The sequence below is a fragment of the Pongo pygmaeus genome, chromosome 2, assembly GCF_028885625.2.
Source record: "Pongo pygmaeus isolate AG05252 chromosome 2, NHGRI_mPonPyg2-v2.0_pri, whole genome shotgun sequence".
Classification (NCBI taxonomy): Eukaryota; Metazoa; Chordata; class Mammalia; order Primates; family Hominidae; genus Pongo; species Pongo pygmaeus.
The window spans coordinates 33539774-33557965 of NC_085930.1; the positions used below are offsets into that span (position 1 = coordinate 33539774).

The window sequence follows — 18192 nt, forward strand, 5'->3', positions numbered from 1 at the left end:
CTGTATTATCCAAGCAACCCAGATCTTGACTGGCCAAGGGACTGGCCGACTGGATGGAAACTCCTTACCCAATTTTTATGTTTTGTTATATGCTTTCTTAGTAAGGCCTTAGCAACTGGTGATAAGGGTCTGTGATTTTTCCTCATAATCATTTTATAAACAATAGTATTTTTGAAGGGAGCAAATGTGTTCAGCTTAAAGCAATAATAGCATCCATTAATGAAGTAAACTATAGGTAAAATATAGAGTTAAAATGTCTTTAATGTTGTGAGACAGCCCTCGTTTATAAATATGCTGCCTGCTTCTTCAAAAATACATTCATATTTATCATGTATTCTGGTTTGGGGTTAGAAAAATTTTCTCACCCTCCACAGAGGGTGCATATAAAATATTCCCTACATAAAGCTTTTTCTTTTTTTTGATAAAACACTTGTGGAAATGACATAAAATTTTGCAGAATGGCAGAGAAGGCGCCCTGTTCAAAGCCTTCCCAATTCTCCTAAGAAAAATAAAACTATTTTTGGAAAGGAATAAAGCCCAGTTCAGCTTTATTCCTTCCTCAGTTTAGCATTTATTACATTGTAGTATCCTGTTTGGTTTGTGTATTCCTCTTGCTAGGATATAAATTCCACCAGGATGGTAACCATTTTTCTTCTTTCTTTATTTATTCTCTCATAATGTTAGATGCATAGAAAATGGTATTTTAATAAGAGATGAGAAATTTCATAATGCCTACCCTGGAGATATAATTACATGGAAATGCCATGGCATAAGTTTCAAGATGGGGTCTAAGCTAAGACCAAGGAGATGAAAGCTTGGCCTGATCCAAGTTTGTCCCAGGAGGCCCATTTGTTCCTCAGGGGAATTCGGGGATGTAGGTCAGCTACAGGGCAGATCTCAGATCTGGCTGTCTTTAAGCTATCTTGGGCACAGGTTGACTCTTCTAAATGATAGCAGGACTAATACAGATCCACACCCTTGGCCTAAGGCCAGTCCTGAGATAGGCTCTGGAATGAAAGACAAGGCCATCTATGAAGGCCTCAGGAGATGTGGTCCTTTAGCTGCTCTAAACTACCAAATATTTTTCTATGAATTTTTTTAAAGGGATAATTATTCATGTATTTTTCCAGTCACTCTTTAATCAGCATTTATGCTCAGTTTTTTATGGTCCTGGAAAAGTAATTGATCCCAAAATTCTCTTCCTGTATTTATTTCCAATTTTCTTTTGCCCATAGGCAAAACTATATTTCCAAAGCCATATGCCAACAGATAGGATTATTTATATTTCTCATTCTATTTTTATTCCATTTAAATAGTCCTTTAAAATTAAAAAGGCATCACATATCCTCCCTACATTAGTTATCTATTGCTATATAATAAATTAACCCAAAGCTTAGTGGCTTAATCAACAACAAGCATTCATCATCCACACAGTTTCTGTGGATCGGGTACTTGGGAGGAGCTGAACTGGGCAGTCCTGGCTCAGAATCTCTCATCAGGTTGCAGTTAAGATATTGGCCAGGATTACCATCATCTGAAGGCTTGACTGGGGCTGGAAGATGTGCTTCCCAGATGGCTCACTCCTATGGCTAGCAAATTTGTGCTGGATATAGGCACGAAATCTAAGCCCTTCACCATGTGGACCTCTCCATAGATCTGCTTGAGTGTTTCATGACACATCAGCTGGTTTTCTCCAGACTGGGTGATCCAAGAAAACGAACAAGGTGTAAACTGCAATGTCCTTTATGACTTAGCCTCTGAAATTTACGTATTTTCACTTCACTTTTTCCATATTTAATGAGTACACAGCCCAGCCTTGATTCAGTGTGCAAGGGGACTATATAAGAGCATGAATAACAGCAGGTGAGAATAATTGAGGGCCACCTTGGATACTACCACACTTAAATTTTTTTATACCACATCAAAAGAAATTACATAAAATAAACTGTGTGCTCACATCTTAGTTACAAAGTATGAGATTTTTCATGGACCATCTCGAGGCCCTCTCTGCATGATCTATGCATATGGTAGTAATTCTTCCAGCCCTTCACTTGACCCATCCTAATTCTTGCTTGGTAAAAGGCATCTGTCTAGACAGCTCTTAAGTTTTATCAGCTCTTAGACTTCTTCAGGAAGCTCAATATCCAAAGACCAACACTCCTGAAAATGCATAGACCCACAAGTGTACTAGTCTACATGCAGCTTCAAGAGTTTTATGGCTCCCCTGAGCTTAAGAAAAGAAACTCTAACCTGCAAGCTACACACACAATGTTTTCAGCTGGCTGCCAAGTGCAAATGTCATAGCTAATGCTCAACAATAGGCTGATGTCCAATTCTAGCTGAAGGGCTGGCTAACACTCTATGTAAGACAAAATGACAGAAAACATTCACATGAAGTATCAAATTCATCTTTAGTGTCACAATTGTGTCTTTCTTCATTGACCTAGTAAAGTAAACTGTCCATACTGTATAGTGAGTTTTCTTGAATTTGGGTTACACTTAACATATGCCTCTGGTTAATATTAGGCATTAACTTTAATACATATACACAAGTGGAATGACTCCCACTAATAGCTCATAATGTCACCAAAACTTTTCAGCTGAAGTTTTAAACATTACTCACCACCAAACAAGGTTACGTTAAGTGAGTGCTGCCCAGGGCTCCAGCTAGCTATGGTAAAAAATAGTTTCTAATTATAAAAGGCAGCCAGCAAGTTCATCTCAAGAACTAGAGGGTCTCACTCTATCAAGCTAAATTTTTTTCTACAGACATTTATCATATATTCAACAACAGAAAGCACAAATTCTCCAAATTTCTAGAACTAAGTAAATTAGCTAAGTTTATATTATCCACTTTCTTCAAAGTAGTACCCGAGTGCTTTGTACTGATTCTATAAAGAGATCAGCATTATTTCTCAATGCATGGTTAATCTCATCAGAATCATCCGTGATAGTTGTTTAACATGCAGATTACCAGAACAACTGAATCAGAATCTGATGTGAGTATAGTAGGGGTGGGAGGAGTGAAAGTAGGGGAGGTTAGGGGAGGCAGGACTCTGCATACTTAGCAGATTCACTGAGTCAGTGGTTTCCAAAGTGTGATCCCAGGACCAGCATTGCTAGTATCATCCGGGAACTTGTGAGAAATGCAAATTATTCAAACCACCCCACCTCAGATCTACTGAGTCAGAAATTCTGGGGATGGAGCCCAGTGTTCTGAGTTTATCCAGCCCTCTAGGAGATGATGATGCTTGCTGAAGCTAGAGGACCACTGCACTCAGTGATTCTTTGCTTCACCATATACTGAGAGTGAGAGTCATTATCTCTAGGTTTGTTAAATAGCCATATTTCAGTAAAACAAAGTCAATTCATAAAATTTCTTTCATATCCATCTAATTATCTTCCACAACCAGGCCTTGTAGATGTAGGATGCAAGTTCATAAATGAAAAAGGGTAGGTGGGAGAGAGACTTTAGATTCAGAGCTGACAAACAGAGGTAAATGTTTTTTGCCATTTTTTTAAAAGAAAGAATTACTCTCACAAAATAATAAAGTCCCTAGAAAGAGATATCCCTAAAAGGATCTTTACTCTGCTAATGCGTATCCTTTAATGCCTTTTAAGTTATTTGATAATTCACAGGAAATTTATTTAGTGTTAACATCTGTGGTCCCTTTGTGGCCTATCAACCTCCAACCATGAAAAGGAATGTTTGAAATGGACTTTTCTGGGACACCATGGAAACCTTACAGATGACATCTGAGCCATGGGTTATGATGACTTTGGAAAACACCACAGTAAATACTTGTTGTCTTAATTTTCCGACATAAGTGAAAACAGATGTTTGCACTGAATGGCCAATAAAGAACAAGTATTATATAATGCAATTCAGCTCACAAATTTATGGGATTATAAGACTCAATGCACATTCCTTGTAAACATCTGAGAAAGGCACCTGAGAATATTTGAAAATGCACTGATATGTTTTTGAAAATTTGTGAAAATGGGATTTATTGCCAAGAACATGTGGAGAAGGAATTTTGACTAACCTGTACTATGAAGTATTGTTAATTCTCTAAGTAATCCAATGGTATTTCTTATTAGTCATTCTGGTAAACAGTTGTAATATCAATATTTAAAATTTGAGTTGTTCACAAAATGGGATAATGTTCAAAATCACTTGTTTTGCTGAAAGACTGTCTATAAAGAATTTTGCAAGTAGGTTGTTATACATTAGAGCAAAACCCTAAACCATACTACTGCCAATATGTTGATCATTCAAAAATTCTTTGTGTGTCACACCAAATTTAGTCGGTTTGTAGGACTTTCATCTATTTCTTTTTTCTTTTTTTTGAGATGGAGTCTTGCTCTGTCGCCCAGGCTGGAATGCAGCGCGTGATCTCAGCTCACTGAAAGCTCCGCCTCCCAGGTTCACGCCATTCTCCCGCCTCAGCCTCCCTTGGTTTTTATTTGTATCACAAGATGAACCAGCGCAATAATCCAACATGCCATGCACATGTGCAAACACGTACACACCTGGATTTGGAAAGCTCACTGAAATACACATTTTTTCCAGTATTCACTATTAATATGGGTTATAAAAGTCTAAAAGCCAACAGAACATATAAAGTTACCATAGCAGAGATGATGAGGGTCTTCCAAGCACAAGAATTAGAACCTGACACGCAAGTGGGAAAGAAGAGGGTTGTAAACAAAGAGTGAGAGGAAAATTTGGAAGTCATCCATTGAGTATAGCAAAGAAGACAGCCAGCCAGAGAAATGGAGATCAAAGAAAGAGGTTTATATGTTGAAATGGTATTAAATGCCTGCAACTGTGATCTAGTCACCAATTACAGGATCACCATTTCCTGGGACTTTACACAGAAACTCAGTTCCATGGAAATATTGGTTACAAGACAAATGAAGAGAAATATGGCATTTGAACTCAAGATCCAACTCAAAGATCCACTGGAAAACAGCAGAATTCTCTGCAAGTTCTTCAAAATATCAAACTCCAACTACAATAGAACAAACATCCAGAATAAATTGAAAACCAGCTTTACAAAAGAACACTATAATGTCTGACTGCTATTGTGCATATGTTGTTGCCATCCTTCAAGGGACATAGTGATTTATGTTATAGCCAAAGCCATTTAGGAATGCTATGGTGTGAATATACAGTTATGGTTTGTCTAATCTGATATACACAGAGCTGATCAAATGAATATAAATGTGTGCTTTTCTAAGATTGGTCATGCCAAGATAAATGAACAGGAAGCAATGATATTCTTCAACCAAGTGGAATACTTTGCATGACATAGAAACAACACTTTTGCCTTTAAAAAAATAAAGTGTGCATTGTCTTCCAAAGGATAATTCCTGCTGCATCCAAACAGATGAGGAGTCAGCTGTGAAGCAAGGACATGGGCCAAAGTGGTCAGCAGGAGTGGCTGGGGGGTGGAAGCCAGGAGAATGCTCTGAAGACTCTCATCATGTTGAGAGAAGGGAGAAAGAGGAGGGGCAGGAGAAGGAGGATGAAAGTTTAGGAAAGAGAAGGATTAGGAACAAAAAGAGGGAGTGCAGAAAAAGAGTCACACAATCAAACCAATCCAGTACCTGCAGACTGACCAGACAGACTGCAGCAGGCATCCAGGAGCAGGCTAAGTCACATGGAATTGCATCCCAAGGATAGGTGGAGAAAAAGATGACCAAGGACCACAACTTGTACTTTCAGATGTTTCACCATAAAAGACAAATATGCTCTGAGCAGGATCTTCCAGACTCCTTCAGGGAAAGCTGGATGAGAGAACAGGAGTGGGATGCTCATGGCAAGAATTATGTTGAAAACACTCCCAGTGTCCTGGCTCCTCTCTGCAGATCCTGTTTCACTGTGTGGATGCCACACCACAGGCTCAGACACACTAGACTTTGACACCTAGAAAAGGTGTCTTTCTGCTCAGCACCAGTGTCCAGGATACTGGAGTGTCTAGATCTTTCCATCACTGCCAAGGCAGATGTATTAGTTCATTTTCACACTACTATAAAGAAATACCCAAGACTGGGTAGTTTATAAAGGAAAGATGTTTAATTGACTCACACTTCTGCATGGCTGGGGAGGCCTCAGGAAACTTAGAATTATGGCAGAAGGGGAAGCAGGCACATCTTACATGGCAGCAGGCAAGAGAGAGAATGTGTGAGAGTGCAGGAAAAACTACCATTTATAAAACCATCATCTCTCCTGAGAACTCACTATCATGAGAACAGCGTGGGAGAAACCACCCCCATGATCCAATTACCTCCCATCAAGTTCCACCCTCCACGTGTGGGGATTACGGGGATTACAATTCGAGACAAGATTTGGGTGGGAACACAGAGCCAAACTATATCAGCAGGTAAAGAGTTTTAAAAATGTACCTGGTCTTCATGTTTCTTTACTTTGGTTAAGAAAGTTACTATCAAAAAAATCCATTAATGCCGCTGGAATATTACTTGTTAATGAAAGCTAAAGAGGACTGATACTTTTATTATTTCCTTTTTTTAGAGAAAAAAGCCCTGATGTTCAGAAAGGTGAAGCATTAGGTTGGTGCAAAAGTAATTGTGGTTTTTAATGGCAAAAACCACAATTACTTTTGCACCAACCTAATGACTTACTCGGGCTCACGTGGACTCCTGCGCTTTGCCCACTAACCCATGGTGCTAATTTTCAGTATTTATCTTTCCAGCTCATAACAAAACTACAAATTAGGTAAACCTGATATGGGAGAGCATGCCCAGCATCGTTTTCCTTTAAATTCTTGTAAAAAGGAATAGTTAGGGAACAATTCTGTGACAGCAGGATCATTAGGGGAGTTTGGAGAGGATGGGCCTGGAGAGGAATGGAGGGACTGTCTTCCAGGTCATCTGATACCTTACTCTAAACTAACTGGCCAGAGTGTCTTAACTTCATCTGGGAAAGTGAAAGGAGAAGGAAATCGTCCTGCATCTCCTGCCGACATAGCTGGAACAGAACTGAATTCCAGAGCTCGCTGCCAGCATGACTTTGGCAGACACTCCAAGCCCCTCCTTGAACGACAGAATCCGCTGCTCTCAGAGAAGCAAGGCCTGTTAGGTCTCACACACCCACACACACGTGCACAGTGGCCTCTCAGGAGGACCCTTGGAAAACCAGAACGTTTTCTTATCGGCTAACAGAATGGAAAAATCACAGAATTGTATTTAACGAGAAAGGATATCTGAAGCTCCACCTTGGCATCACCTTGTAAGCAAAGCGCCCCTGTTCAGAGTCTTAGCAAGGTTTCATTCACCACTACTCAGAGAAGAGAGAACTTCCATTACATTAGAGAAACAGTGGAATACATTTTAAATATGTTTCAGATTATAAGACATGCTACATGCTGAAAAATTATCCTTAACATAAAATACAAAAATCAGCTGGAATATAAAAATGTGCACAATTAAAGAAATTATTTTCAATATAATTTACATAACCTGTATTTTCTGAGTATGGAAATCCATTGCATATTTGCTTAACTCCTATATTTTGCACTGAAATCATGAGGTGCTTTGTTTTTCTTAACAGATTACATTTGAATTCATTTTTCTTCTTCTTATGTATATCACTTAAAGCCAGTACATGGCAACACAGTGGGATAGCTTAGCTCCTGCAAATGTTGGTTGTTAAATGAAGATAAAGAATTAACACACCAACAGTTTCATATAAAAGTAAATGACTTTTGTGTGGCCAAGTATTTTTAAATAGAACTGATTTCAAATCCCTTAAATGCAGGAAATGTCTTATTCATCTTTGTAATCCTAATATGATGATTAAAAAATATTAATTAAATGACAAAATGAATAAATCTAAGTCCATTCTTAAAAATCACAGTCACAGCTTCTCAGATCTGGCTTCTGAGAGTAGCACTTATGTTCTAACACTAAAACCAAATGTTCATCTCAATTTTACACATTTACTTATTTTATATAGCTTCAGGAGGAAGTCTGAAAATTTTTTCAAACAATGTTTTAAAATCCTGGAACAAAGCAGCATAAAAGCAAAAATCACTTTTAAATTTACAGAAATCAAAACTTAAATAGTAGAAAAATGTACTTGCAACTTTTAAATTTTACTCTGTACTCATCAAGAAAGATTTATTTATCAAGCACTTATACATACAAATTGTCGAAAAGCTCCAAATCAGTAGTTCTTAACCCTGGCCATATTAGAATCACCTGAGGAGTTAAAAAAAAAATCCCACCCTAGACCAATTTAAAATAAATTTGTTGGGGAGGCAGAGCATTACTGATATTTTTGAAAACTTTATTATTCTCATGTGCATCCAGGATTAAATATATTGGGCTATAGCCTGTATCGGGATATACATTATAGTATTTATAGTCATAGGTAAACTTACTAAATGAAGAAAATATTGAATTGCTATGTCATAGGTGAGATGTGACTTAGGCCTCAATTTTCTCTAAAATTAATTTCTAGTGTGACCAGAAGATGCTTGAAGTGGGTGAATTTGCCCTGGTTTTCTAACGGTTGGGCTTTCAAAGTATGATCCTTGACTGGAGAATGATGACAAATCTTCTATGAAAATGCCACATCTTCTAGCTCCTTCTTTAGAATTCCACAGAAAGGAACATTAGCTGAATTCATAGCATGTGTACTGAGAGGCCTTAAACCTTAGACCAGCTCTAAGGCTTCCAAATGTTCATCAAAATCACTGTAAATATATGTCAAGGCTTTAGTAGGTGAGGGAAACCTACAACACACTATAACAATCTTGCTGTGGAAGGCTCTTGGTGGGAAACCCAAGCTAATATTATACGGAGTAGAATAAGTACTGATTTAGTCTTGGTGTCCACAGAACTTTGCCAAAGTAGTCTGAGACCTTGAAGCCAGCCTTTCCTACCATGTGCCTCCTGCACTTTTGGGGCCTTCCCAACACAAGAGAAGACTGTATGCTAGAGAAGAGACCCACAGGGTATCTAGTATTAAACATTCTATGAGAGTCTGAGTGTCATGGTTAGAATATTTTCTGTGTACAACCTAAATTTTGTTTCCCAAGAACATATGGAAAAATTGTTTTATTAACACTAAACAGGATCTGAGAGAAACTCCTCTGGTTTTTCTAGTTGCTTCCATCACATCCACTGATAAAAGTATATTTTCTTTCTCTACACACAAGTTTAATTAGACCTACAGTAACTTCCATTTACTCTAAAAGCAACTCCAGTAACTTCCATTTACTCTAAAAGCAACTCCACTGAAGTTTCAGAAAAGCACTTTTTTTTTTTTTTGGAGACAGAGTCTTGCTCTGTCGCCCAGGCTGGAGTGCAGCCTGGCTGCACTGGTGCGATCTCGGCTCACTGTCACCTCCGCCTCCTGGGTTCAAGCGATTCTCCTGCCTCAGCCTCCCGAGTAGCTGCGACTATGGGCATGTGCCACCATGTCCGGCTAATTTTTTGTATTTTTAGTAGAGACAGGGTTTCACCATGTTAGCCAGGATGGTCTCGATCTCCTGACCTCGTGATCCGCCCACCTTGGCCTCCCAAAGTGCTGGGATTACAGGCATGAGCCACCATGCCTGGCCAGAAAAGCACATTTTTATCAGGACTGTATCATCAGGTTCATAGGTGTTAATTACTTAATATTTTAATTTTTTTCTTATGTTTTTTTCATTTCCTTTAAGAGATGGTGGCAGGGATAAAAGCATTTTTTCTATTTTGGAGGAATTTTGTGTGCCTCTCTACACAATATCAACCACATTTGATGGACCACAGAGGAAACCAGCAAAGGAATCTAGGCATTGACTGGGCTCCTGTATACAGAAAACAAGGTCCATACTGGGTGCTGAATATTTACTTTGTACTCTTAAGATATTTATCTCAATTCTCAGAGATGTCTTATAATTAACTTCAAGCATTGAGGGAGACAAATTAGCAGTTTGCCAATGTTGGCATCTGCCACAAAATGCTTAATTCTTTAGGAAGTTGATGGAGTTTTAATGCTTAAACCAGTATATTATCTGGAGTTAGATTTCCCATGTTCATAGTTTCACTATATCACTTGCTACCAGCCATTGAGCTCTTTGTGGTGGATAGACTCTTACATAATCTGAGATATATAATCAACTTGTATGGTAAACCTGTGAGTTGCTTCTAACCAATAGAATGTGGCAGAAGTGATGGGCTGTCACTTCTGTGATTTGGCTACATAAGGTTGTGACCTCCATCTTACCAGCAGACTCTTCTGGGCTTGTACATTTTGATGAAGCAAGTGGCCATAATAGAAAGGCCTATGAGGCAAAGACCTGCAGCAGCCTCGGGCCAATAGCCAGTGAGAAAATGAGGCCCTTAGACCAATGATCCTCAAGGAATTGAATTCTGCTAACAACCACGTGAGCTCGGAAGTAAATCCTTCTTTATGCAAACCTTCAGATCAGATCTCACCTCTGGCCAGTACCTTCACTGTTGCCTTGTGAGACATCTTGAAGGAGAAGAGAGTCTGCCCAGCTAAACCAGGCTCAGACTCCTAACTTACAGCAACTGTGAAATAATAAATGTGTGTTATTTTAAGCTGATAATTTTGTGGACATTTGTTATAAGAAAAAGATAACTAACATAACTCTTTTTTTTTTTAAATGGAGTCTTGCTGTGTTGCACAGGTTGGAGTGCAGTGGCACAATCTCAGCTCACTGCAACCTCCGCCTCCTGGGTTCAAGCAATTCTTGTGCTTTAACCTTCTGAGTAGCTGGGATTACAGGTACCTGCCACTACACCTGGCTAATTTTTGTATTTTTAGTGGAGATGGGGTTTCACCGTGTTGACTAGGCTGGTCTTGAACTCTTGACCTCAAGTAATCTGCCCACCTCAGCCTTCCGAAGTGCTGGGATTACACTAATATACTCTTTAAACTTAATTTCTTATCTGTGAAATGGAGATAATAATAATATATATTTCACATGTTTATAAACACTTAGCATTAAATATCATGCCTGATACATAGTAATATGGTTATCATCTTTTAAAATGTTATTTTAATAGAATATATGTATATCAATTATTGTTTTTCTATATTATGTTTAGCATGTTCCTTCTTTAGCTGATACTATGTATTTTTGCTTTTTGGGGGTCATTTTAACAAGTGTTTCTTATTTGACTAGTAATCTCTCTAGATAACTAGATAATCTAGATAATCACATTAGAGTATCCTATTTCTTAATTTTATGTTTATTCTGAGATCAATTTTATTAAATTCACCTATTTACTTTCAATATTCTCTTGTTTATACCTACTGTTATAAAATGCAAACAGGGAACAGCAAAAGGGAAATTTTTTCTGAGGGTGGTGATCCAGATAGAGTGATTGGTCCCATCTCCTGAATGGCATTCCCTTCATTAAACACCTCACTTATGTCTTTAAAAAACCTTCTGTAAACTCACATTAACCTATAACATTTTAACTGTCTTTGCTATAATATTATATTGATGAATTCTTCTATTTTCAAGTGTTCCCCTGTGTCCCCTCTCTTTCTTGAAGGGAGAAAGGGGAAGATACTAAAAATTCTTAACAGTATCTTATAGCCCAATATAGCAGTCTATAAAACTAAACTAGTGAATGTATAATTAACAAAAGAAAACTTTATTTTTTTAAACCTCAGGTTCTAAATTTAGCATCAGGACAAATTATATTTGGTCAATTTTTACCTTTGTAATATAAGGTTCTTTAATAGCAGGGGCTGTATCTCATTCAGTTTACCTAGTAGATACTTAATAATCTGTGCTTAATGTGTTGACTATTGATTATTAAGGATTATTAACAGTCAATTAAAGATTATTGTGGAAAATTTTTATGCAGCAACAGATAGCTAACATACTCTTTAAGCTTAGTTCTTCATCTGTGAAATGGAGAGAATAATAATATATTTCACAAGTGTGAGGATAAAATGAGACAATTTACATAAACATAGCATTAAACACCATTGATATGTAACATGATGATTATTATCATACTTTTAAGAATTATTAAGGACTACTGATAATCTTTAATAATTGATAGACAAACACATCAATAAAACTATCAAGAAAATTTAGAGCTATAAAAGATGCTAAAATAATTTTCTTGCTTGGTGGTTTTTAAGCTTCTTTTTAGCAGCAGAACCATTTTTTTCTAATGTACTGTTTAATACAGTCCCAGCAATGCATAAATATATATTACTCAAATAAAAGCAGAACCACACAGAGTAGGCTTTGCACTCCTCACCAGTATCCTACGTTCCATAACTTAAGATGGAAGGGATCCTCTGCAGCCTCCCATAAGCATCAACCACCCCTTGGAGAAGTGGGCTGAGCTGTTGGAGTGACACATTCTTGTTTTGTCAAAGTGAGGTTGGAAGGGCTCCATGGAGAGCCAGCTGCCAGGTGAGCAGCTGGAAAGTTGACAGAGCAAGATGTAAGAGTCTTCCTCTCCAAAGACAACATTTTATTTCCTCTTTGTAATCAATCATGAGGAGTCAGGCCAGATAGAGACAAGGAGAGCACAGTTACATCTTGTATGGTTTTTTTCAGTCTAGGCTTCCCTCTCAGTACTTTAACACTCACTGAGCTTTGGCCCCTGGGATTGCCTGGGCTCTGGGCCAGCAGCTACCTTTGTTGAGAAAGCCCCTCACCTCTCAGCAATCCTTCTCCTTGTCTCAACTTGTGTTTGTACTCAAGACCTCTATTTGGGTTTCTTATTCTCTCATAATTCTTCATACCTCCCATCCAGATTGGATCCTTTTTTTCTCAAAATTCACCCACATTGAAGGATGACCCCTCTCTATTGTAATTATCCCTTTCCACACCAGTCCCTTATCTTCTCCACAAGCTGGTCAGCTCCCTGAAGACAAGTGCCAAGCTTTGTCTCCCCAGCCTCGGTGCTCTGTGTATACATCCAATATAATTTGTTACTTGAATGAATTAATGTATCTTTACATAGAGCAGGGAACTAATATTGCATCAAAATTAAAGGTATAGTCGTTTGCCACTTTCTAGCTGTATTACTTGGAGTAAATTACTTAAACACTCTGAGGCACAATTTTATGCTCTGTAAAATGGGAATAATAGGTTTACCTGCTTCATAGATACTATAGTCTGAATGTGTTCCCTCCAAAATTCAGGTGTTGCCAGTGCGATAGTATTAGGAGCTGAGACCTTTAAGAGGTGATTAGGCCATGAGGACTCCTTCCCTGTGAATGGGATTTGGTGCCCTTATAAAAAAGCTCATGGAAGAAGTTTATCCTTTTCTTGCCTTTCTGTCTTCTACCATGTGAGGATGCAGCAAGAAGGCCCTCACCAGATGCCAGCACCTTGATCTTGGACTTCCCAGCTTCCAGAACTGTGAAAAATAAACTTCTGTTCTTTGCAAATTACCTAGTCTCAGGTATTTTGTCATAGAAGCACGAAACAGACAAAGACAATGGAGGAGCTTCAATAATTTAATTAGGTTTTCCACATTAAAATATGAAGCACTAAATTACCACATGCAGGATATACTCAAAGAATGTTATCTGTGATAATAATAATGGTAATAGTTATTAATAGCTATGGCAGTTACTGTTATGATTATCATCTGCTCTGTGTTTTGTTCCTAAAGTCAGAGATTTCTACTCTGTTAGGTAAGAACCCAAAGCAAAGAGCCAGCTGCCTCTTCCCTCTGCCATATCCCAAGAGTCACACCCAAGATCCCCATGCCCACTGGCCATCTGATTACACTTGTATCTTGGAGGTTCCTCTGTGGTTTTTCTCACACTTGCTGAAAAATAATAGCCATTGCCTTTGGGCTAATTACAATCTTCTGTATAGTGGAGTTTCCACGCAGAGGTGTGTCAAGGGCCTGCTCTCCCACTGTAAGATTTTGTTGGCTCCTTTCATTACATATTGTTCTCACTGGTTTTTATTTTAGCCTGTTTGCCAGGAAAAGAAGAAAGGTCAATGATGCCAAGAATAAAGATTCTGAGAGGTAGCTGGAGCACAGGGGCTTCCAAAGGTATAAAACAATGTGAGAATTCTTCTCTAGTATGGTCTAATTCACCTCCTGAGAAACAAGCTTAACAGGAGGAGAGTCTATGACATCTTACAAATCCCCCTGGAAAAGCTGATCTTAGAGCAAAGGTGCAGCTTTCCACAGGGTAATGTTGGCCGTATGAGCAGACAATGGTCAGGCTAGAATGCAGTAGAAGCCTCCCTTGTTACCACGTAGAACAACACTGCAGTCCTTTACCCCATCTTTCTTTCAAGATCACACCACCTCATTTCCTATCTTACAAGAGATTTGTCTTACATTTTGAATACAAGATCATGTGTTGTTCAGTGTGCATGTTTTTCAACATTGATCCCCTTTTCTATGACCCAATAAGGATTTATTGAAAATCTGTTATGTGCCAGACTTGTGTCTCTTATCTCATCTAATCCTAAAATACTATGAGATAGTTATCATTAGTCCCATTTTACAAATGAGAAAACTGAGGCTAACAAAAATAAGTAATTTGACAAAACTATAGTCATTTAGTGGTGGAGAAGAGAAAAGGTCCATTAATAGTAGTCTCCAAGCTTTTAAAAACTAAGCAAAAATCTTCTAATAACTTACTTTCTATAACAAAGTATGTGGCTAGGTATGCAAATAGGCACACCACATATAACAACTGACTTCTTATAAATAACCATATATATTATATATATATAATTATATATATATATATAACCATATATATATAATTATATATATATAACCATATATATATAATTATATATATATATATAACCATATATATATAAAATACGTGCATAAAAATGTGGATATGTCCTTAGGAAAAAATGTTAAAATTAAAATACTGTTAAAGAAATTTACAAGAAACTCTTTTATTCGAGGAATAGGTAGCATTCACATGTACACTGCAGAATGTCATTCCTAAGGTTGGGGTCAGGGGAACCTGCCTATCTGGCAGCAGGCAGGTTAGAACATGGATTTTGAATGAGAAGCTAGGTATCAAGTCCTGGCTCCAACATTAACATGGGAAAGTTACTGAATCTGCCTTGCTTTGGGGTATCTTCATTTGTAAAATAAATGGTTATGTTAGGTCAGTGGTTTCCAAATATTGGCCTGTGATCAATTTTTCATTAGTCTGTGGGAAAATGAGAAAAATAACAATGGACTTATTTATGAAATTAAATTTATTTATTGTATAAATCTGTTAAAATTGTTCACTTTTATAAACACTAGGCATTCTCCCCTGTTCCCTTTGAGCATCCTCACATAGCAAAATTCAAGTATGCTCTCTATAACAGGACCCTGATGTTAAAATATTTGTGTATTTTTGTTGGTCCATAAATCCAAAGGTCTGGGAATCACTAGACTAAGTGATCATGAATATCTTTTCTAGCTCCAGAATTCTAACCACTTCTTAAGTCACAAATAGTATTTAACCAACTCTAAAGTAGAAGGAAGAATAAAAGTAAAAACTTTTACTCCTTTTTCTTCTTTTTTAACTCAACATTTCCCCAAATGTGTCCTGTGACAGACAAACCCCTGTTAAGATAATATAGATCTTCTATGGAAAAGAGGATTCTTAGTCAAATGAGTGTGAGAAACAAAAAGTTGTACAGGTTTCTTTATTGAGAATGTGCAAACTGCTAACACTTATTGTGATTCCCCCCTTAAAGACTCCACAAGTTATTGACAGGAATCAGCTGCCTTTCCACCCTCACCCCAAACTCTACCCATTGTAGGACAAACAGTGCACCTATGCCTGGAGCACAGTTTGAAAAAGATGACTTCAGCTAAAAGGTCCTCAATAGCTTTCCAATAAAGAAAAAACATGGTATTAAAAACAAGACTTGCCATTTCTTTTATCATTATTATAATTTGATGTTTTTTTCCAAATTACCAAAACTACAAATATTTTTAAAATAAACAACAAAAGTTTTGTGGCCATTTTCGACAACTATGTTTTTTTTTCTTTCCCATTATAAATAAAGAAAAATTGTGTCAAGAGATTTGTGTCTAGTGATTGCAACATGATAATTAAAGCACTGGGATTTTCCAGAAGTTTGCAGTAACAAAGTTGCACCTATATCATCCCTATGCAATGAATAAAAAGTAAAATAAAAGCCTTCTGTAGGTATTAAGCCTGAGAAAACCCCCAGACTCTTCTCAAATGATATGTCACTGTTAAATATTCCATTAGTAGGTACAATTAACTCTGAATGCTTGTGGCTTATAATTGATTTATTTAAATCACAGTTTTATTGTGATCAAGGAGCAAAACTCTTGGTAGAAAAAGATCTAAGAGTGTTTGTTTTTTATTTTTCTTTAATTATTTGATTAGAGTTGAGAAAGTTTACTTAGTCTTTTTTATTGCTGTTCACATCATCATGTGAAATATCAACTAGCCAACCGCTTCAGCCTTCACATGCTGGATTCAAGTTTCACTTTACCCACCGAGGAAAGAACAGTTTTCACTTGGGACAAGATGATCCTGGGGCAGACTACCCAGAGAAAGGACCTACGGATGATCTTTTGGATATTCTGACACTAACAACCTTTCTTTCTGACTTTAGGCACACCAGGTTCTTGACAAGCCTGCAGCTCTGCATTACCTCTGATGTTTTCCATCATGACTGTATGGTAAATTCCAGCCTGTTTTTCACAATCCTGCTGACTACAGCAGTCTGCAACCATAAAAAGCCTTCACAGACCTAGAGTTGGCTTAGAGAAGTGCCTCTGCAGAGAAACAAAAGTACATGCAACATTTATGTTCAGAGACAGGAGAGAGGCAACAGCCTCTTGTTTTGGTTCTGATGAGCTCAAAGGGTTGTTTTTAGGGTCAAAATTTAGAAATTTTAATTTTCTTCTGATAACATTTGTAAACAAAATACAAACACTAAAATGAGAGCAATTTAGCCAAGAAAAGGGGGAGTGTCCTGTCCAACAGCTCAAGCCCTCTTCCAAACTCCACTGGAGGGACGTGTCTACAAATTAGCACATGACCGTACTTTGGTCTGACCTGCCTAGACTCCCTTAGCCTCCTAGTCAACAGGTATGTTTGAGGTTCACACCAAAGATTCAAGGTTTCAGAACTAGCTTCTTTTGAATCTTAAGCTAGTACTGATTCAGTCTCTGGGGAGGAGGATAAAAACACCAAACAACTCTAACAGACTATAATATCCATTTACATAATATGATTCAATACACAAGTACTATAGTTAGAAAGTATACAGTTCAAGCTCTGATGAACAGCTGCTCAATGTAATAAGTTTGTTTTCATTTTTGCAATAAAGAGCTGTAATTGAAAAGTAAATAACAGGAGGGGAAAGTAAAAGTTTAAGCAACCCCTTCACACATTTGAAATTTGACTCTCTGCAGAATAACTCTATTCCCCCCATATGGTAAAGCAGATCATATTTAAAATCAACATTTAAAAACATCTATATCTTAATATTATTTTTAAAACATAAAACATCAGGCTACTTGCCTTTTGGCAATTTCTGTGCATTTCCCAGGGCTAGTGTAATACTTCCACAGAGAAGTAGACACCCCAAGCTGGAGAGCATGTTGCATTTGCCACCTCGCACGGGGAATGATGCTGGTGGGTGCCTCGCAACCCTGGAGCTGCATTTAAGTGGACTGTCTCCCAGTGACAGAGGCAGGCGGCTGCACTTAGCTGTGCCGTGGGCTTACTCACAGGGGGTGGAGACAAGATGACATCACACCCTTTCCCACACACACCAAAAAAAAAAAAAAAAAAAAAAAAAAAAAAGCACAACAGCAAAAACATATCACATTTTTTTCTTTCTGCTAAGTTGTAACTGTGTCTCTTCCTTCTGTGATATAAAAATTGAAATTATGGCAGATCTGTATTTGTGAAAGAAGAAGTTAGACAGTTTTGAAACATTTGATAAACTATTTTAAAGTATCCAGAAATAATATGTTAAAAACTATCAAAATGTTAAAAATACAAAATAAAACCTTGTTAAGAAGGAAACTGTTTTTAATTATCCAGTAAACCAACCCAATTCTTTTAAATGGGAGTAAACTCATAAAAATATATTTTGAGCCATTCTGTAGTTCCTGTATTATGAGAAACATTTAAGAGTAAGTCTTTGGCTACAAAGCTATACATTACGTTATAATACATATGTGTATACACATGTA

At 37.5% G+C, this 18192-nt stretch overlaps 1 protein-coding gene across 50 annotated transcripts in view; it reads right to left on the reverse strand.

Moving 5' to 3' along the window:
* The window catches only part of ABI3BP (ABI family member 3 binding protein), a 255252-nt gene extending 237538 nt beyond the window's left edge, over positions 1 to 17714 (reverse strand). For 36 of the 50 annotated variants that reach the window (XM_063661546.1, XM_063661548.1, XM_063661545.1 and 33 more), the window contains exon 1: positions 17513 to 17676. In XM_063661546.1, coding sequence (XP_063517616.1) covers positions 17513 to 17591 — 79 coding nt within the window. In that variant the 5' untranslated portion in view covers positions 17592 to 17676. Of the gene's footprint in view, positions 1 to 17512 lie in introns of all 50 variants that reach the window. The other 14 variants (XM_063661543.1, XM_054479900.2, XM_063661552.1 and 11 more) reach the window with 3 other exon arrangements.
* Positions 17715 to 18192: the final 478 nt, after the last annotated feature.